The sequence below is a fragment of the Erinaceus europaeus genome, chromosome 7 (genome assembly GCF_950295315.1).
Source record: "Erinaceus europaeus chromosome 7, mEriEur2.1, whole genome shotgun sequence".
In the NCBI taxonomy this organism is placed as follows: Eukaryota; Metazoa; Chordata; class Mammalia; order Eulipotyphla; family Erinaceidae; genus Erinaceus; species Erinaceus europaeus.
In genome coordinates this window covers 132,618,554-132,641,253 of record NC_080168.1, presented here as the reverse complement: position 1 = coordinate 132,641,253, position 22,700 = coordinate 132,618,554, and the positions used below count along the sequence as shown (strand labels likewise).

Genomic DNA, 22,700 nt, shown 5'->3' with positions numbered 1-22,700 from the left:
CCTCTTTGGCCTCATTAGAGTCCGTGGTCTGTGGTAATCGACCACAGCTAGTCCAATGTTCTCCCTGCTTTCCTTTCCTTTGCTTCTTAAATCCTACCTGTGAGTGCCACCAGCCACCTTGTATTTGTCCTACTGACTTCACTTGACATGATCCCTTCAAGTTCCATCCATGACATAGCGAAAGAGAAGATTTCATAATTTCTTACAGCGAAATAGTGTTCTGTGCTGTATTTAGACATCAGTGTTTTTAGTTTTCGAAAGTGTCTTTTGAAATTTTTTATTAGTGATTTAATATTGATTTACAGAATCATGAGTTAACAGTACAATTCCACACTGTTCCCACCACATGAGTTCTGTGTCCCCCTTCCCTCCATTGGAAACTGTAGTAGTTTTCCTAAGGTCACAGATGTGGACTTGATTTTTTTTTGCCTTCAGGGTTATCTTTGGGGCTTAGTGCCTGCACTATGGAATCCACTGCTCCTGGAGGCCATCCCCCCGCCCCTGTTGCTGTTACTATTGTTGTTGTTGGATATGACAGAGAGAACTCAAGAGAGGAAGGGAAGACAGAGAGGGGAAAAGATAGTTGCCTGCAGACCTGCTTCACTCCCCCCTGAAGGTAGGGAACTGGGGTCTCGAACCAGTATCCTTGTGTGGGTACTTGTGCTTGTATTATGTATGCTTAACCTGGTGTGCTACCACACGGGTCCTGGGCTGTTCCTTTTTTTAAATTCCTTTATTGGGGATTAATGGTTTACAGACGACAGTAAAATACAGCAGTTTGTACATGCATAATATTCCCACATAACAGCACAGCCCTCACTAGGTCTTCCTCTACCTGAACCTCCCCCCCCCCCCGGCCCAGAGTCTTTTATTTTGGTGCAGTACACCAACTCGAGTCCAAGTTCTGCTTTGTGTTTTCCCTTATGATCATGTTTTCAACTTCTACGAGTGACATCCTCCCATACTCATCCTTCTCTTTCTGGCTGATCTCACTTCACAGGATTCCTCTAAGCTGCATCCAAGAGGAGGTGAAGAAGGTGGATTCACCATTTTTAATAGCTGAGTAGTATTCCATTGTGTATCTAGACCACAACTTGCTCAGCCACTCATCTGTTGTTGGACACCTGGGTTGCTTCCAGGTTTTGGCTATTGCAAATTGTGCTTCTATGAACATATGTGCACACAGATCTTTTTGGATGGGTGTGTTGGGTTCTTCAGGATCTATCCCCAGGAGAGGAATTGCAGGGTCATAGGGTAGGTCCATTTCTAGCCTTCTGAGAGTTCTCCAGACTGCTCTCCACAGGAGTTGTACCCATTTACATTCCCACCAGCAGTGCAGGAGGGTTCCTTTGTCCCCACAACCTCTCCAGCATTTGTTGCTGTTACCTTTTCTGATGTCTGACATTCTCACAGGAGTGAGGTGGTATCTCATGGTTGTCTTTATTTGCATTTCCCTGACAATAAAAGACTTGGAACATTTTTTCATGTATTTCTCAGCCTTTTGGATGTCTTCTATGGAGAATATTCTGTTCATATCCTCTCCTCATTTTTGGATGGGGTCATTTGTTTTCTTGTTGCTGAGTTTTGTGAGTTTTTTTTAAAAATATATTTTGGTTATTAGCCTCTTGTCTGATAAAGACAAGATCTAATGTAAAGATCTTCTCCCATTCTGTGGAATGTCTCTGTTTGGGTGGTGGTTTCTTCTGCTGTGTAGAAGCTTTTTCTTTCATGTAGTTCCATTGGTTTAGTTTGTTAATTCTTCTTTGTAATTAGATTCCTTTCATTGAAGACATCTTTAAAATTTATGCAGAAAAGAGTTTTGCAAGTACTTTCCTCTACAAATTTGATAGTTTCTGGTCTAACATCCAAGTCCTTGATCCATTTAGAATTTGCTTTTGTGTTTGTGAGATAAAGTGGTTCAGTTACATTCTTCTGCATGTTTCAACCCAATTTTTTCCAATATTATTTGTTGAAGAGACTCTCCTTTCCCCATTTAATAGTCTGGGTACCTTTGTCAAAGATTAAATGTTCATAGATATAGTAGCTTCCTTCTGGGCTCTCAGTTCTATTCCACTGGTCATTGTGTCTATTTATGTTCCAGTACCAAGCAGTTTTGCTGACAATGGCCCTATAGTATAATTTGAGATCTTGGAGTGTGTTGCCTCCAGTACTGTTCTTTCTTCTCAAGACTTTTTTTTTTTTTGCCAATTTTAGGTCTCTTCTGGTTCCAGATAAACATTTGTAGCATTTATTCTATTCTCCTAGATCAATTGGTTGGGATCTTGATGGGAATTGCATTGAATTTGTATATGGCTCTGGGTAGTATATTCATTTTGATGATATTAATTCTTCCAACCCATGAACATGGAATATCTTTCCACTTCTTTGTGTCTTTTTCAATTTCATTGAGTAGTGACTCGTAATTTTCAGTATACAAGTCTTTCACTTCTTTGGATAGGTTTATTTCTAGATATTTTATTGTTTTTGTTGCTATAGTAAAAGGAATTGATTTCTGGATTTTATCTTCTTCTACCTTAGTGTTTGTATAAAGAAATGCCACTGACTTTTGTATGTTAATTTGGTAGCCTGATACCTTACTATATTGCCTGATAATTCCCAAAAGCTTCCTGCTGAATTCTTTGGGTTTCTCTATGTATACTATCATGTCATCTGCAAATAGGGAGAGTTTGACTTCTTCTCTTCCAATCTGTATGCCTTTAATTCCTTGCTCCTGCCTCATTGCTATGGTAAGAATTTCCAACACTATGTTGAATAGTAATGGTGATAGTGGGCAGCCCTGTCTAGTACCTGATCTGAGGGGAAATGCTTCCAGTTTTTCACCATTGAGTATGATGTTGGCTGTAGGTTTGCTATATATAGACTCCACTATCTTGAGGAATTTTCCATCTATTCCCATTTTTGTAGCGTTTTGATTATAAAGGGATGTTGGATTTTGTCAAAGGCTTTCTCTATATCTGTTGATAGAACCATATGGTTTTTGGTCTTCTTTTATTGATGTGGTGGATCATGTTGATTGATTTATGTATATTAAACCAACCTTGCATCCCTGGTATAAACCCCACTTGGTCTTGATGAACAATCTTTTTACTATACTGCTGTATCTGGTTGGCTAGAATTTTGTTCAGTATTTTAGCATCTATGTTCATCAGAGATAATGGTCTGTAGTTTTCTTCTTCGGTTATGTCCCTGTCTTGTCTGCTTTTAGTATCAGAGTGATGTTGGCTTCATAGAAGCTGGACGGGAGTATTCCAGTGTCTTCAATCTTCTGGAAGACTTTTAAAAGTAGAGGTATTAGTTCTTCTTTTAAGGTTTTTTAGAAGTTATTTGTAAAACCTTCTGGTCCATGACTTTTATTCTTGGGAAGGTTTTTGGTTACTGTTTCAATTTCTTTAGCTGTAATGGGCCTGTTCATATTATCTGATTCCTCTTTATTTAATTTTGGAAGTTCGTAGGTATCTAGAAAATCGTCCATTTCTTCCAGGTTCTCTAACTTGGTAGCATATAGTTGTTTTATAGAAGCCTCGCATAATATGTTGGATTTTTGTGGTGTCTATTATAATATCTCCTCCTTTGTTTATAATTCTATTTATTTGGGTCTTCTCCCTGTTTTGTTTTGTGAATCTGGCTAAAGGTTTGTCAATTTTGTTCACTCTTTCAAAAAAATCAACATTTAGCTTCATTGATCTTTTGTATGGTTTTCTTATTTTCAATGTTATTGATTTCTGCCCTAACTTTAGTGATTTCTGTCCTTCTGGTTGCTTTAGGGTTCCTTTGTTTTTCTCCTTCTAGGTCTTTAAGGTGTGCAATCAGGCTGTTTATTTGTGCTTTTTCTTGTTTCCTAATGTGTGATTGTATGGCTATGAACTTCCCTCTCAGTACTGCCTTAGCTGTGTCCCAAATATTTTGATAGCTTGTGTCTTCATTTTCATTGAACTCTCGAAACTTTCTGATTTCCTCCTTGATTTCCTCTTTGACCCAGAGGTTGTTAAGGAGTGTACTGTTCAGCTTCCACATTTTGGGACTCTTACTAATCTTTTGTTGATTGTTAAGTGTTAATTTAATTCCACTGTGGTCTGAAAAGATGCTTAGAATGATTTCAGTGCTCTTGAATTTGTTGCAGGTGAGGAGCCAGTGGCTTGAACTGAGATCTTTGTGCAAGTCCTTGTGCTTCACAAAATGTTTACTTAACCTGGCATGCTACTGCCTGGCCCCCTTTTATCTATTTTTACTGGACAGAGAAATTGAGTAAGGAGGTGGGGATAGGAGAGAGAAGATAGACATCTGCAGGCCTGCTTTACTGCTTGTGAATCAACCCCCCTGTAGGTGTGGAGCTGGGGGGTTGAATCAGGATCCTTGTGCAGGTCCTTATGCTTTGTACTATGTGCACTTAGCTCGCTGCACCGCCACCTTGCCTGGCTTATTTTTTGTAAATGTACTAATTACTGTAATTTTTACCAGAATACTGCTGCCTTATCATTTGTTGGGGATTAAATTTGGGATCTTGAAGCCATGAGGCATGAAAATATTTTTGCACAACCATTATGTTCCCTCCCCCTACTCCTGTCCTATTGGTTTGTTTCCTTTATCCTTGCTCTAGGAGCTGATTTGTAAACAAGCTCTCTGGGTGATTCTGGTTGAGGTGAAGTTTGAGAAGTATTGGTGCAGGCCTTGCTGAGACAGGGCTATCTGAAGAGAGTCTTTGGATTCCTTGTGGAAGAAGACAGAGAATGATAGTCATATGAAATGGCTCAATGTGCCTGTAGTCTAAGCTTCACTGTTCTGGATTTTTCTTTTTCCAGATACAAAGAGATAGAGACAGATATGCAGAGAGACACAGGGGGACTGGCAGTATTTTAACCTGTAGAAACTTCTGTTATAATCCTGTCTATTCTTCCCCCCCTGCTCTCTTTTTCCAGACAGAAAAGGGGAGCGCTCTCCATGAAGCAGCTTTGTTCGGTAAAGTGGATGTTGTGAGAGTTCTGTTAGAAACAGGTAATTATCATGATTCTCCAGAGGTCACATTCTTCTACATTTTCCACAGTCACCTGGACTTCTTGCCTTTACTTCAAATTGTAGATTTGAAATCAGATCATGTATAATTGAACCTGTGTTTAGACAAAAATGTTGTAAATGCATACCTTTTGTTTAATAGAAATGCTCTTGGAAATTGCAGTTTTGTATATTTATTTTAAAGATCTAAGGATGGAGAGACAGAAAACAGAATATGAAAGTGGAATATGTACTTAAAATATTTTATTGGCTGTGGAGACAGCATAATAGTTATGTAAACGACTAACACCTGAGGCTCTGAGGTCCCCAGCACCAACATAGGTCAGAGCTGAACAGTGCTCATATCTTTTTCTTTGTACTTCTCTCTCCCTCTCTTCTCATTATAATAAAATAACATGTTAAAAAAATACTTTATTGGGAGTCGGGCTGTAGCGCAGCGGGTTAAGCGCAGGTGGCGCAAAGCACAAGGACCGGTGTAAGGATCCCAGTTCGAACCCCGGCTCCCCACCTGCAGGGGAGTCGCTTCCCAGGCGGTGAAGCAGGTCTGCAGGTGTCTGTCTTTCTCTCCTCCTCTCTGTCTTCCCCTCCTCTCTCCATTTCTCTCTGTCCTATCCAACAACGACAACAACAATAATAACTACAACAATAAAACAACAAGGGCAACAAAAGGGAATAAATAAATAAAATAAATATTAAGAAATACTTTATTTACTTAATTTTTTTAATGAGAGAGATATATGGAGAGACCAGAGCACTGCTCAGCTCTCATTTACTCTGGTGCTAGGGACTGAGCCTAGGATCTAAGAGCCTCTGGCACTTAAGTCTTTTGCAGGGCCATTATACTGTCTCTCCTGCCCTAACTTTATGTATTTTAAACACAGTTTTTATAACTGGTAATCTTGAAAATTTTACAGAACTCTAACAAAGAGGCTGAGGAGTTTTCCCTTTATATAATAAAATTACTTTGTTTTGTCACAAAAAAAGAATATGTTTCCTGTAGGGTTTCTTTTTTGATAATTCTTTTGCTTATTTATATTCTACATATCACTATAGCCATCTATTGTCCTTCACTTCTTTCTCTCACTGAGCATCATCACGTCAAATTCCATCTGTCTTATTTCCCAAAGCATAAGTTCATTTTTTAAAAATGCATAGCAGCATTCCTTTGAATATACACCACATAGCTTCTTTACCTAGTCATCTGTCAGTGAATTTAGAGGTTAATTCCATATCAGAAAACTTAGGGTAGTTAATAGAGGGAAAGGGGGGAGGGGTGGGAGAGATAGGTAAAGGGGCCTTTTTGATAGAGTACACTAGGACTTTGCTGGTGTGGTAAACCTTAAACAGAAGCTGCAAAGCTATATCTCTGCTAGAGTATTTTATAGAGTGTTTTCAAATACTTTAAGAATTTTTAAACAAATCAATGAAATAGAACGTTTCTAAATTTGGTTATTTATATATTCCCACCTTCTTTTATCAACTTGACCGTGTATGTATTTGTGTGTCTGGAAAGCTTAATTTAATTTAATTTTTTTTTACAATAAAACATTTATTGATTGTTACCTTTCGAAACTAGAGCAGTGACATATCAGTAGTATCTTCTGGTGACATTCCAGTGGTGTAGATTTACTGAACTTATATCTTTAATATTTCAGGAATTGATGCCAATATAAAGGATAGCTTAGGCAGAACCGTCCTGGACATTCTGAAGGAGCATCCATCTCAGAAGTCTCTCCAGATCGCAACACTTTTACAAGGTAAACAATACTGAACCATGCACCATTTTATGTTAAAGTCAAGGTGAAAATACAACTGTTAAAATTTTCTCTTGGGTTTTGAGTTCATATTTACTTTAAAATATTTTACTGATTTCACATGAGAGAGGGAGAGAGAGAGTGAGAGGGATAAGTCCAAGCACCTCTCTGGTACATGTGGTGCCAGGAATTGAACCAGGAACTTCAGACATGCAAACCCAGTGCTCTGCCAGTTGAACTTTTTCCCTAGCCACAATATTTACTTTTGAATAAATTATTATTTGTATTTTTCTGGTAGACTTCCAAGCTAAATCATATATATATTTCTTTAAAATTATCTTTGTTTATTGGATAGAGACAGCCAGAAATCAAGAGGGTAGTGGGAGACAGAGAAAAATAGAGGAGAGACACCTGCAGCACTGCTTCACCACTTGCAAAGCTTTCCCTCTGCAGGTAGGACCAGGGACTGAAAGCCAGGTCTTTGTGCACTGTGACACATGCATTCAGCCAGGTGTGCGGCCACCTGGCCCCAATAATAAAGACTTTTTACAGCATATTATTTCCAGTGAGTATTAACTTCCTTTATTTATTTGTTATTTACTATGTATTGAGTAGAGAGGAAGAAAGTGAGAGGAATGAGGAGATAGAGAGGGAGAGAGAGAACCTGAAGCCCTGCTTCCCTGATGGTGGAGACCACCGGGGCCTGCAGCCTGGGTCCTTGAACACGGTGACTTGTGCTTAACAGGGCATGCCGCTGCCAAGCCCCACAAACAGTATTTCTTTCTCTTTTTGAAATAGTACTTTTAAAACTACAGCATTTTTCTTTTTATTCACTTGATTTAAAATTGTTTTTAAGCCACTGAGTAAAAATGCAGTTATGACTTTTAGGTAATAAAAAGTGATGTGAAGTGATGAGGATTGAATGTTACATTACATTTGAATGGTACTTTGAGGACTTTTAGGGCTTTTTAAAACTTTTGTCTCATTTCTGTAACTCTGAAGTAGGTGAGTCAGAAGTCACTTTCTATTTTTTTTGCACTTGAAAATGAAATGCTGAGTTAAAATTTATTTATTCTCTACTGAGTAGGGTAGCTGGCTTATAAGTGTTGCATCATTAATAGAAGCATTGCACTCAGCTAGAAGAACACGGGTCCTTTACACCCTCATCCAGTAATACATTACAACTAGGTTTTAACTGCTGGGCTAGCTTCGCGGGCGGGAGAGAGACAACCAGGGACTTATGGCTGAGTGGGACGCAGGTCAAGCTTTATTGATGAGCAGGAATGCAGTGCAGTCAATCTAATCTCTATTCATTAGAAAATCCTGTCCTTTATATCTCTTGAGGCGGAAGCGTCAGGTCGGAAGAGAATGTACGTAGGATAGGGGGTGGGGAAAAGGAAAAAGCACGCGAACCAGTGGGGATGAAACAGTGGAAAACAGGATGTGACTAGGAGAGGGGCAGAGTGGAAAAAGAGTGCGAACCAGTGGGGATGAAACCAGTGCAGGTCTCAAACAAAACAATGATATGTAAATAGACCACAGCGTCAAGCCGTGCAACAGAAGGGGTCTTAGAAGCAGAATTTAGAAGCAGACCAACATTTAACAGTCCTACTTTTGAAGATTTTTCATTTGAGTATATTTGTAGATACTTCTTATTAGGCCTGTTGAAGGTTTAAGCATCATCTATGTGCTATTTTTTATTTGTATGATTACATACTTTATGTTTGACCTAGAACTTAAAAAAATACCATATTTAAATGCTCTCCCTTTCTCCTTTGGCAATGTTGTACTTAGCAGATAAAAACATGTTACTTTACAGATTGTAATGTTCATTCTTTGCCAGTTAGTTTCTACATTGTTCAGTGGAATTTAACCCTAAAATTGTCAGATTGGCTACAAATGTAGTAGAGGAGGAAGGTGTGATGGATTTTATTGCCTGTCAGCTGGGAAGCTGAAGAACAGCTTTGTCCTGCAGCGAGAGAAATGAATTAGAAAGACACTGGGTAAAGAAGGCCACAACAGGTATCAGGAGTATAGAGGCATTATTGGGGTTCTTTGTGTTCTTTTTTCCTATTTCTAAAGCTTCTCAGAGAAATTCAGGCACCTTTACTTTTCTTGCTAATAAAGAAATTAATTGCAAGCAGAAGTGCATATAGAGGTATATGTGTGACTCTTCATATTAATTTCAACTAAACTTAGTGAATGAAAGCTTGAAAATTAAAAAGAGTGAAATACAACATTTAAAAAATCTTTATTGGGGAATTAATGGCTACAGTTGACAGTAAAATGCAATAATTTGTACATGCATAACATTTCCCAGTTTCCCACATCACAATTCAACCCCCACTAGGTCCTCCACCATCATGTTCCAGGACCTGAACCCAAGAGTCTTTTACTTTGGTGCAATTCACCAACTCCAGTCCAAGTTCTGCTTAGTGTTTCCCTTCTGATCTTGTGTCTCAACTTCTGTCTGTGATGAGATCATCCCATATCCATTCTTCTCTTTCTGGCTGATCTCACTTCACAGGATTCCTTCAAACTCCATCAATATGAGGTGAAGAGAGTAAATTCACCATTTTTAATAGCTGAGTAGTATTCCATTCTGTATATAGGACACAACTTACTCAACCCTCATCTATTGTTGGGCACCTGGGTTGCTTCCAGGTTTTGGCTAATACAAATTGTGCTGCTATGAACACAAGTGTACACACATCTTTTTGGATGGGTGTGTTGGGTTCCTTAGGATACATCCCCAGGAGAGGAATTGCAGGGTCACAGGGCAGGTCCACTTCTAGCCTCCAGAGTTCTCCAGACTGTTCTCCACAGAGGTTGGACCCATTGACATTCCCACCAGCAGTGCAGGAGGGTTCCTTTGTCCCCACAACCTCTCCAGCATTTGTTGCTACTACCTTTTCTGATGCATAACATTCTCACAGGAGTGAAGTGGTTTCTCACTGTTGTCTTTATTTGCATTTCTGTGACAATCAGAGACTTGGAGCATTGTTTCATGGAATACAACCTTTTTATAGATCTTTTCTATCTAGACTTTTTACATTTCATATTGAACTATTCCCTTCAGCTAAACTTAAGCAAAGAGCTAGCTATAAGAATGTCTGATATATCCTCTGGAAAGCAGTTACTATTGTAGTAAATTCAATTTATAATAGATAAAATCAGGTGTAATTCAGTTTATCTAATTACTTTAATTATTTTTTTTTTTTTGCCTCTAGGGCTATTGCTGGAGCTTGGTGTCAGCACTATGAATCCACTGCTCCTGGTGGCTATTTTTTTCTTTTTTTCTCCCCTTTTCTTTTTTCTATTAATTTCGATAGGACAGAGAGAAATTGAGAGGGGAGGGTTAGATAGGGAGATAAAGATAGACCGCTGTAGACTTGCTTCATCATTGGTGAAGCATCCTGCTGCAGGTGGGGAGTGGGAGCTGGAACCCTGCTCCTTGTGCAGGTTCCTAGCGCCTGCTCCCATTTTAGTGATCTTAGGATAGAACTCCATATGTTATCTTTTACTGATAGAATTTGCCTAGTAGGTTTATTCATAGTTTACAACACTGGATGGTACGAAATTGTAATTGGTGATCATGAGAAGTTTCTTCTTAATTAAGAAGTGCAAATAAAGTTTCCTCTAGGGAGGGGTCTAGTAATTTAATCTTCTTTTAGGAGACTGTGGAGTAGCCACTGTGGGCTGAATGCTTTTTGCTGATAGCACATCTATTTTGCTTAGAAAACATATCTTTCTCCCATGCCTTTCTCATCAAGATTGACTCTCAACATTTAAAAATCTGGGATTTCAAATAAAACTCTAGAGATTGGATCCCACCACAAGATCTTTTTTACTTGACAGGTGAAAATTTTTTTTTTTCAGTTGTATGTAGGGCATCATTGCAGAGCTAGAGTGAGAGAGCGAGAGAGAGAGAGAGAGAGAAGGAGGAGGAGAAGGAGGAGGAGGAGGAGGAGGAGGAGGAGGAGGAAGAGAAGGAGGAGGAGGAGGAGGAGGAGGAGGAGAAGAAGAAGAAGAAGAAAAGAGAAGAGAAGAGTAGAGAAGAGAAGACAGAAAAGACAACACTGAAGCTTCTTCAGTGCAGTGTGTTCCAGATTCAAACCTGGGTCTGTTGTATGCTTTACATTAGGTTGTTCTAGCTCTCCCCCTGCCAAGAAAATTGGATCAGTCCTGCTAGTTTCGCGGGCCCGCTTGGCCCCGCCCCAAGGAACCCCGAGAGGGTTCCAGAGTTCCAGAGTTCGAGAATGCTTGGTGCCGCTGCGGGGGAAAGAGGCAACAGAGTTTTGTTTGGTGATTAGTTTGGGTTAGTTTATGAATTGTTGTTCCTGAATAAAGAAATACAGCTTCCCTGCCCAGCCGTATGTCTCTGGTCGTCTCTGTTACCCGCTCGTGAAGCTAGCCCGGCCAGCTAGAGCCACCGAATTTTAACAACATGGGTTGACCCAAATGGCAGAGTGGTGCACTCCTCAAATGAGCTATTTTGTAGACCCAGTACATGGAGTTTTTGATGGGGCACTTAGTCGCTCATTAACTACTCTCTGGATACTTTGTTTTTTCTGTGCGACTGAGGGTAAATGCTAGTTACTATTTATCTCTGTAGAATGAAACATACAAATAAATAACGAAATAGAATTTTATGTCTTTAGAAATAAGGAAATTGGAAATGTTAATGTATTTCAACAAGTGATTTTTTTTTTTTAAATTATCACTGGGCTTATCTCTGGGCCTCTGTGCCGGCACTACAAACCCACTGTTGCTAGTGGCTATTTTCCTTTCTATTATACCAGGTCCTATGTGCACTTAACTGGTGTACTTCTGCCTGGCCCCTATAAGTTTACTTATTTATTTTTATTGACTTAATAATGATTGACAAGACCGTAGGATAAGAGAGGTACAATTCCACACAATTCCCACCACCAGACTTCTGTATCCCATCCCCTCCATTGGAAGCTTTCCTATTTGTTGTCCCTCTCGAGTATGGACCCAGGATCATTGTTAGTTGTAGAGGGTGGGAAGTCTCGCTTCTGTAATTGATTTTTCAATGAACATAGGTGTTGACAGGTCGATCCATACTCCCAGCCTGTTTTTGTCTTTCCCTAGTGGGGCAAGCAAGACTCTGGAGAGGTGAATTTATTTTTTAGGAAAGAATGTGACAAGTTCAGTTTTCAGGAAAAAGGTCCATGAATCTCTTCTAAAATATCTTTAAGCTTTTTTTTTTTAATTGAAAAGCTTTAAGTAAGTATCTCATAGGAGTTTTATCGTCCTTTTAAAAACATGAGGATTTTGGGGACTTGAGGATAGAAGTAAAAAACTGAAACTAGAACAAATAAAACAAAACTTGGTTATTGCTTTTAAGGTCAGTGAATTCAAGTATGTAATTTCAAAAACTTATACACACAGAATATTTAGAAGGCCTGGGGAGATCAACAGTCCTTGAAGAACATGCCCAGGAAGACACAGCACAAGAAACAAACAACAGTTCATCTCCTGTTGCATCTCCTTTGCAAAAGACCAAAAGTGAGTAGTGAATCACAAAGCCTTGAGATAGTTCTAGACTTCTGCTGCAAATCTGTCTCAGAGTAAGCAGAGGTCAATAACTGTGAACATACTGAGTCTAGTAAACAGGATGTTAGTTCTGTATTTTATCTACTTTTCCAACCAGTTGAGCTTCTGCTGTTTGTGAGGGGCCATTCGCAATCTTAAGATTCCGTAATGAGCAAAATAGATGGCAGTCCCTGCTTTCAGGTAGTTTACATGGAGTGACTTTCATCAAAGGTTTTTTAATGCATTTTTTTTTCTGCCTCCAGGGTTATCACTGGGGCTTGGTGTCTGCACTATGAATCCACTGCTCCCAGAGGCCTTTTTTTCCCTTTTGTTGCCCTTGTTGTTTATCGTTCTTGTTATTATTATTGTTGTTCTTGTTGTCATTGTTGTTAGATTGGACAGAGAATCGAGGGAGGAGGGGAGGGCAGAGGGGGGAGAGAAAGACAGACACCTGCAGACCTGCTTCACCGCCTGTGAAGCGACACTCCCAACCCCGCAGGTGGGGAACCGGGGACTCGAACCAGGATCCTTAAGCTGGTCTGTGTGCTTAGAGGTCCGTGTGCTTAGAGCCATGTATGCTTAACCCGCTGCGCTACTGCCCTGCCCTCTATAATGCATTTTTAAGTGCAGAATAAAAATGTTGCTATCTAGGGTATAACTGCAGAATTTTTTTTTTAACACCCTCACAGGAAAGAGTATGAAGTCACTAGAAAAGGCTATATTTACATACAGCCTATAAAATATTCATGTCTTGACAAATGATGCATATTTATTTTGTATTTTCTCTTGATATCATATATTACAATTTCCTTTTTTATTTAAATGATTATTTGTTTAAGTAAGTTCCCCTACCCCATTCTTTCTCTCCCCCACCTCCCTTCTTTCTACCAGCTCTCTGCTCACCGCTGGCATATGTGGTGCTGGGGATTGAATTTGGGATTTTTGATATTTTTCTTTTTATTATCTTTATTTTATTTATTGGATAGAGACAGCCAGAAATTGAGGTGAAAGGGTGGGAGAGAGAGGGAGAGACAGAGAAACACCTGCAACACTGTTCCACCACTTGCAAAGCTTTCCCCCTGCTGGTAGGGACAGGGGTCTCGAACCCAGGTTCTTGTGCACTGTAACACGTGCACCTAACCAGGTGCGCCACCATGAATGAAAGCTTTTTTACATAACCCCGAATGAAAAGCCCCGAATGAAAGCTTTTTTATATAACCCTTGTTTCCTCTCCCAACCCTCTCCTGTTTCTTTGTAATGAAGCTATTAGGAAGTACCTTCTCAGAACTGTTTCAAATTTGGTATGAATTGAACAACTTCTGTCAGTGAAGTATACTGCCGATAAAAGCTTATTGAAAATTAAATGTTACAATGAATAAGTTTCAGGAATTGTAACTCAGGATGTTTTTATGTGCTATACATTTTCATTCCTTGTTCAGATACATTTTCTATATTCTGTTTTTAAAAAGAAAAAATAGAATTTATTTGTCTTTTAATATTTCTCTCTATAATTTGCAGCAGGACATTTGATTCCATGTTTTGTGAGGGAGATGGTGGTGTCTTGCACACTAGCTCACGTGCACCTTCCTGACTCCCTGGGACAGGCCTTAGCTCGGCGGATGCTCCCACTACCACCACCTTAGTGCTCCTTTACCGTCACAGCAGGATGTTTTCTGCTGGCTTCATCTTATTTGCCACACACTGAATTCTCTGTAAGGGTCATATTTTAAATGACCTTAAGTTCTAGCAGTAACCGTTCTTGAAACTTCTGACAAAGTTTACTTTTTACAGGTGATACTGTTACTGGAGAATTATCAAAACTCCTGGATGAAATAAAGCTGTGTCAAGAAAAAGATTACTCCTTTGAAGACTTGTGCCACACGATATCAGACCACTACTTAGATAACTTGAGCAAGATTTCAGAGGAAGAGCTTGGGAAAAATGGAAGCCAGAGTGTAGTAAGTAAGGGGGGAAGAAGACATGTGTCTGTCTTTGCAGTTCAGTATGTGCCTAGAGGCATGGGATTTGTACATTCTCCTCAGCCTCAGTGCCACCAGTGCCAAACACCCAGCCCTAGTGGTCTCTGCTCCGGTGTTTACTGATGTTTTACTCTCACTGCATGTATAGGGGAAGGGATGCTTTGGTGCACTAACTCAAACAATTCAATTCTCTTTTATTGCTTTTATTGGCCATAATGATACTGATTTCCAAAGAAAGAAGAAAGCCTTTCTTTTGTCTTTCTTACCTATTCTTTCTATGACCTGAGTTTACTCCTGTCTTGAAGAGAGATCTGAGCTATGTGTATAGTTTTTTACTCCATAAATTATAATGGGAAAGAGATGTGAGAAGTTTGACCCATTTTTCTAATTTATTCAAATCCCAATTTTCATGCAATCTATAACCTCAGAATCTAAGTAATGAGTTAGGAACTCTTATTTATTTGCATTTTATACTATAGTATTAGAAAGAAAAACTAAAACAGTTTAAAATTAAGATTTGCATACCTATTTTGAATCCTGTGGCAGAAGAGTTCATACAGTGTATTGGTGTTGAAAGAATCACATTATTTTGATATGTAATCATTAGTCACTTACAGAGCTTTGCTTTAGAAATATATACTTAATTCAAAAGCCAATAATAAGAGTAGATTGTGTTAAATACATTATTTTTGAAAACTAAGAAAAAATTGTGAAGTGTTATGACTATAGTGAGAATGTTGCTTGTTGCTTGACTTAGTTACTTACTGTGAGCTATGACTATTTCCCAGGACAGTCTTTGCTGGTCTACTTTCATGGCTAGTCTTCCTTTTGATGTCTGTTTTTCTTTGTGTTGTTTGATTTTTATCTCATTGTCTTTTGTAAAACTTTTCATCATTGGCACTAATAAAAGCTCTTTATGAATATTTATAATTAATTATATATAATTATGATTATATACATATGTAAATACTATAGGGTTTACCAAATGAAAATTTTGTATTAGTCAAATATTAGTAGAAGTAGCTTTAATTTCAGGACAAAATTCCTCTTTAAGAGAAATTTTAAAACAGTTTTATGATTTCTCCAGATTGCAAACCAGTTGCATTTCAACATTTCCTTGGAATAAATTAGAAATTAGTACTTTTTTTCCTTCCAGGATTACTGCTGGGGGTCGGTGCTAGCACTATGAATCCACTGCTCCTAGTGGCCATTTTTCCATTTTATTGGACAGGATAGAGAGAATTTGGGAGAGGAGGGAGAGATAGAGAGGAGGAGAGAAAGATAGACACCTGCAGGCCTGCTTCACTGCTTATGAAGTAACTGCCCCCCGCCCCCCACTGGTGGGGGACCTGGAGGCTGAAACCAGGACCCTTGTGCGGATCCTCGTGCTTCGTACTATGTGTGCTTAACCCAGTGCGCCACCGCCCGGCCCCCAGAACATTTTCTGCATAAACAGTATGTGGTGTTATGGTTTTTAGGTCTGTCTGTGGAGACTTCTCTAAACTGGCTGCTTCTGATCCTCTACTTCTAAACCCTCACATTTTCTAGCCTTTTAAACTTTACTTAGCAGTGTCATTAATAAGCATTTTAAATATCCCTGATGTGTTTTTTAAATAGATTACATATCTACATGTACTGCTATCCTAGGAATATATGATTTATGTCATGAGACATGTACTGCAAAAGAAATTCTAATGAGGATGGTAAAGAGTAAGTATGAGCAGAAGCTCTTAATTTTGTGTCTTTTACTCAGTTGGTATCTGTTGGTATCATCCTGGGCTCTCCACACTCTTGAAACTGCGATTCAGGTTTCTCCCTCACAGGCTGTGACCGTAGGGGCCATTTGCCTTAAGAGGATGACCCAATTTGGGGAAATAATGACCATTTTCTTTTTTTTGTAAGACAGAAGTGCTTTTAATATCAGAAGGAAAGTTAATACTCAGAAGTAAAATTTAAATTCTCAGAATTCAAATTCATAGCAAGCAATTGTTTTTTACTACTGTGAAATATTTCCATATGAAATATTAAAGGTTGCACAAGGCAGAAAATCAGAGGTGTATGTGAGGAAGAGCAAATAGTTCTGTTTCTCTGGAACAAGAGTTGACACAGGGAAAAGGTGGGTGGTAAGATTAGAATGACAGGCTGAAGCCAGATCATGGATGATTTTAAATGTCAAGCTGAAATTTTTTTTGCTTTAGGAATGAGAAAAGTCTAAAACATTTTGAACAGGAAAAAGAAGTCATTGCAAGTGCCCTTTCAGAAGATTAATATGGGAGAGGCTTGAATGTTTACAAAGTAGTGCAATCACATTGACCCTATCTGCATCCAGTGTCTTATTTGGGTTCATTCTGTTTTGCTAAGTACTTTCTATTTAATGCAAACATTTCTGCCTATACTTTCAAATTATGCAAAATACTTAGTCAAATGCTTCAGACACCTAATATTGCTAGTTACTTTGTTGTGAGCTTTGTGATTTATAATTGCAATAATGAGATGCCTTTTCTGACTTCATGGATTTCAGAGTTTACATTCTTCAGTCACAGGGTACAGGCAATGTAAAACAAGTATATATTACCAGAGATCATGTTTTTTTTTTAATTTTACTTATAAAATGGAAATGTTGACAAGACTGTAGGGTAAGAGGGGTACATTTCCACACAATTCCCATCACCAGAACTCTATATCCCATCTCTTCCCTTGATAGCTTTCATATTCTTTATTTCTCTGGCAGTATGGACCCAGGATCACTATGGGGTGCAGAAGGTGGAAGGTCTGGATTCTGTAATTGCTTCCCTGCTGGACATGGGTGTTGGCAGGTGGATCCACACTACCATCTCTTTCCCTAGAGGGGCAGGGATCTGAGAAGATGGGGTTCCAGGACACATGGTGGGGTCATCTGCCCAGGGAAGTCAGATTGGCATCCTGGTAGCATCTGGAACCTGGTGGCAGAGTAATGAAGCTGAAAGGTTGACATTCCATGCCTGACCTCTCTGGACACAGTCCGAAGTGAAACATGCCAAGGTGGTACTGGTTATATTGCTTAGGTTGGGGTCAGCAGGTGCAGTATGAGTTGGTATGACTTGAGAGAAGCATACAGGAAAGTGAGCCCCACCCTAGAGGTTCCGGGATGAAATTACCTCAGAATTATATGCTAGTTCTCATTTCTGGTCTTCTTACACTGTTTCTGCTCTTTGGAATCCTCTTCCATTCATTCAACTGGTTATTTATTCATTCCAAAATAAGCACAAACCAAAGCATTTCTCCTCTCTTTCCGAGTAGTTTGATTTCTTCCTACTCCATGAAAAGAACTACATATCAGTTAAGAACTACATATCTTCATGAATCTTTTTCTAATTACTCTTGCCTCATGTAGCCTATTATGAGAAATGTAGTTGGTAAGTAAAGACATTGGTTCTAGGTCCAAAGTCTCAGATACAACCTCTTGAACCACTACTACATGTCAGAGCAGAGAAGTGCTCTGGCTACAATAAAAAAATAAAACTCATAAATGTTTTATAAAACAGTTAGGAATATAGTTAGATAAGTCATAATAAAATCTAGCACATGATATATTCAGTACTTTATCTATAGCAACTGATTTACTCTTCACACTGTGGGATTGGTAGTATTTTCAATCTCATTATACAGATAAGAAAGTTGGTAGTAAGAGAATTTCTTTGATTTCCCAGGTTTTCGTGGGAAGTAGTAAGGCAGGGATCTTTTTTTTTTTTTTTTTAAATTTTTTATTTAAGAAAGGATTAATGAACAAAAACATAAGGTAGGAGGGGTACAACTCCACACAATTCCCACCACCCAATCTCCATAACCCACCCCCTCCCATGATAGCTTTCCCATTCTCTAGCCCTCTGGGAGCATGGACCCAGGGTCGTTGAGGGTTGCAGAAGGTAGAAGGTCTGGCTTCTGTAATTGCTTCCCCGCTGAACATGGGCGTTGACTGGTCGGTCCATACTCCCAGTCTGCCTCTCTCTTTCCCTAGTAAGGTGTGTCTCTGGGGAAGCTGAGCTCCAGGACACATTGGTGGGGTCTTCAATCCAGGGAAGCCTAGCCAGCATCCTGGTGGCATCTGGAACCTGGTGATTGAAAAGAGAGTTAACATATGAAGCCAAACAATTTGTTGAGCAATCATGGACCCAAAGCTTGGAATAGTGGAGAGGAAGTGTTAGGGAGGTACTCACTGCAAACTCTAGTGTACTTCTGCTTTCAGGTATATATTTTGCAGTAGTTTATGGATACGTGTGCACATAAGCTCTCTCTCACAGAAACTGGTGTATATCTCTAGGTTATGGGACTTTGTTAGAAAGTGAACTACCTGAGATGAAATTAGAGTGTACTATAAAAGGAAAGGTCTCACCCGAGTAATGAAGCTGAAGGGTTGTCATTCCACACGTGAAGTCTCTGGATACAGTCTGAGGTGAAGCATGTTGAGGTGGCAATCGTTGCTTTGGTTAGGTTGTGATCGGCGGATGCAATATTATTTGGTTTGGATTGGGAGATGCATACAGGAAAGTGGGCCCTATCCAAGGGTTCCAGGACTGGGGGAAGTAGGGGCTCTATAGTGAAGATGGCAGGGATCTTAACGCAGGCTGTCTGGGATAGGAGCTGCGGCCCTTCTGAATTATTTTGTCAGAAAACAGGGAAGATTAGATTTGGGAAGCTTGTGCCAAGTTTACTCTTTATCCTGAAATGAGCTTGACCTGAGGTCTTGATAACATCCCAAAATAGAATTTTAGGGCTAGAGTAAGTTTTCTCCTGTCCAGCTTTAATTTTTCACTCCCCAGTAGAAGAACTTTAAAAATGATCATGAATTAGGGAGGTTTTCATCTTCTCATCAGGGAAAATTCACATCAGTTCAGTCACAGCTTTAAATTTCAGTTCTTTATATATTATACTGTAATACTAAATGTAGAGAAACAGTTTTATTGGTATATTTTGTACATTATAGGCTAATAGATGGATATGATTTCAGTTAAAATTTTATATATGAAATATTCTTGTTCATTATATGACAAATAATTTCACAAGTCATTTAAAGGAAATAAACTGTGAAGATAGTATCTATTCTAGTGTCAATAGATGTAGTATACATGTATTTTATGTATTAATGATGCAGTTTGAATTTCTAGAGGCATTTTTAACTGTTAAGTTCATTTTAACATTAATTGGCTTCTTCCAACAGAGGGCACTCTAATTCAGTAATTTATAATACAGAATCAGCCATCTTATGAAAGAACTTCATTTTCAGATGTGAGATTTTGGTTTTACTGACATACTAGCCTTAAGCTAGTTTGAACAATTTAATTAATATTTCAAATTAAAATTAAATTCTTATTTATTGAATATATTTAACTGGAGATCTTGCATTTAATATGATCAATTCAAGTGAGAATTATATTTTATCTTGTATACATTTTATGGTAGTGCTAGGAATTGAACCTGAGATCTTGGAGCCTCAGGCATGACAGTCTTTTGCAGAACCATTATACTGTCTCCCCAGCCTGGAAACTATTTATTTATTTATTATAAAAAAGGAAACACAGAAAAAACCATAGGATAAGGGTACAACTCCACACAATTCCCACCATCAGAACTCCATATTCCATCCCCTCACTATTAGCTTTCCTAATAGTTTTCCTAGTCTTTATCCCTCTGGGAGTATGGACCCAGTGTCATTATGGGGTGCAGAAGGTGGAAGGTCTGGCTTCTATAATTGCTTCCCCGCTGAACATGGGCGTTGACTCTTTGAGATCCACACTCCCAGCCTGTTTCTCTCTCTCCCTAGTGGGGCAGGGCCCTGGGAAAGCAGGGGCTACCGGACACATTGGTGGGGTTGTCTGTCCAGGGAAGTTTGATTGACATTGTGGTAGCATCTGGAACCTGGTGGTTAAAAAGAGAGTTAACATATAAAGCCAAAGAAGTTGTTGACTAATCATGAACCTAAAGGCTGGAATATTGCAGATGAAGATGTAGGGAGTCTCTGTTTTGGAGCTAGCTAGTAGGTCTATTTTAGTTATATTCCAAAGGGCCCGTAACTATACTAGTGTTTTGTTTATTTGTTTGTTTTTTTCCCTGAGTCTGACATCTGATATGCAGGTGGATCCAAGTTATTGTGTGGGGAGATGATGTCATGGCTGGAAAAAGGACCAGGAAGCTGGATCAGGGAATAGAGTAGCTCCCAAATATGGGAAAGGGGTATAAATATTGTTGACTGTAAACCCCATTGATTTGATCTGACCTGGGACACATATTCAACTTTAGGAGCCTGTGTGACCTCTGAATCCCTCTAGATCTGAGCTCATATTCTGTGGTCATGAGTAGGAACGTTCCAAGCTGCCCCAATATCAGGACCCATCTTCCTCAGGTGTAGCATAGAGTATGTTGTCCAGCCTCCCTTCAGAGGATGGAACATTCTCTACCATTGTTGATCCAAGTTGAGGGCAAGGTCCTATGGGGGCCCACAAAGGGGTCTGTTGTGTTATTCTTGATGGAGATGACTAGTAATTTTGGAGAGAGGGATTTATTCGAGGTCTAGACCCATCATGTCTGTTTGGGAATCTCAGGCCTCCCTGACTAGGGCCCCAGCTGATGGGGTGGCCTGATAGTGACTAAAGAGTCATCGTAAAAGATGCCAGTCTCTTGCCCTTATTCAGCTTTTGCAGTCCTTGCTTTGACAAGGTTAGCTTTGGAGTGAGTGAGGGAAGTGTAATAGGAAGTAGGTGAGGAGGGTATCTAGGTCTAAGTAGACACCATTTCATTATGAACTTCATACTTGCTCACTGCAGACTATTGTGTACTTTTGCTTTCAGGTATATATTTTACTCTAATTTATGGATACATGTGAACATATGCTCTATCTCATGGGACCTGGTCTATATCTAGGTTTTGGAACTTTATTAGGAAGTGAACCACCTGTAATGGAATTAGAGAATCCTATGAAAGGAAAGGTCTCACTTGAGTAATGAGGCTGAAGGGTTGACATTCCGTGCCTGACGTCTCTGGACACAGTCTGAAGTGAAGCATGCTGAGGTGGTACTCATTGCATTGATTAGGTTGGGATCGGCGGATGCAATATCATTTGGTATGACTTGAGAGAAGCATGCAGGAAAGTGAGCCCCAGCCTAGAGTTTCCAGTACTCGGGGAAATATAGACTCTATAGAAGAAGCAGGAGGTTCCTGCTGTCTTAGGGTTTAAGAAGGCAATAGTTATTGCTATAATCATATTATTTGGCAATTGGGTTAACTTTGAAAAATCCCTTTGTTAGGATTTGCTGTATCAAACACCATAATTTATGTCTTTTGACATTATTTGTATATAGCTGTGCCACTGGCTGCTTCTGTTCTCCCTGGTATTTATTTTTTTTTTAATCTCTATTCTTATCCTAGAAGAATTTTTTTGTGCCTGTAGTGAATTAAGAAGGATCCTTGATGATTGACAGTAGGGATTTAAAAATTATTCTTTTGAGCTTCTAACATAATTTCTTTTACTTTTCCTGGCAAGTTGTTTTATCTTGCCAATATACACATCTTTATATACTTTTTATAGACTCAGTGATGGTAGACTCTGATTTGATTGAACTTCATCTCCACATTCTGTCTAGAATAGTGCCTTGCACGTAGTGATCTTTCAGTGAAAGGCGATTGAAGGAATAGGTGTATAAAAGGGCAAATGCTTCATGGAAGAAAACAGGTATCCTTATAGCCATTATCATTAAAGATCTCTATATTAAGGTGAATTCAGAGTTAAAGGCTAGGTTTCCTCCATTCTCCCTTTATATCTAGCCATTTGGATATCAATACATTTATTGATCTGTATAAATTTTAGTTTGCTTTACAAAGCAGGACTATATGCATTTTTCTATTTTATTTAATAGTTTATTTGTACTATTTATACAAGAATCTCCTTTTGATATTACTTGTAAGCCCTTTGATATGGAAACTGCTAATTTCTGTGTGTATTTGTGTATGTAGTACTACAGACGAACAGGAAAATGTGACATAGCTCAGTGCCAAAATTAACTTCATGATTTTTCTAACCGTACGTTCCAAATATGTGTATTGTGTCTAATTCACAGTATCTACAGTAGTCTTTAAGTTGTCCTTGGCTCACTCAATTTGCTCTCCCCTTCCCTGTGTTTGTTTTCCCTGTTGTATCTGTGTTCATGGTTCTGTTCTACTACTGCTCATCTCTCCAAGAGTTGGAATTCCACTTGTTCTTCTTTTCATATGGGAATCCTCTCCAGTTCTTGCAAGGCAGGATTGGTTGCGTGAATTCCTTCAGTTTCTCAGTGTTTGAAAAGATCTTTATTTCTCCCTCGTACTGTCATTTCTGTGAATTTCATTTTCTGCATCAGTGCAGCTT

The 22,700-nt window shown here is 39.0% G+C and overlaps 1 protein-coding gene across 15 annotated transcripts in view; it reads left to right on the top strand.

Moving 5' to 3' along the window:
• ANKS1B (ankyrin repeat and sterile alpha motif domain containing 1B) overlaps positions 1-22,700 on the top strand; it is a 1,227,618-nt gene that overhangs the window by 147,125 nt on the left and 1,057,793 nt on the right. For all 15 annotated transcript variants that reach the window (XR_009550898.1, XM_060195606.1, XM_060195613.1 and 12 more), the window contains 4 exons: positions 4,938-5,013; positions 6,687-6,788; positions 12,201-12,317; positions 14,136-14,302. Coding sequence is in view for 14 of the 15 variants with exons in the window: in XM_060195606.1 (XP_060051589.1) it covers positions 4,938-5,013; positions 6,687-6,788; positions 12,201-12,317; positions 14,136-14,302 (462 nt within the window). In the remaining variant the exon portion in view is untranslated. The remainder of the gene's footprint in view (positions 1-4,937; positions 5,014-6,686; positions 6,789-12,200; positions 12,318-14,135; positions 14,303-22,700) is intronic.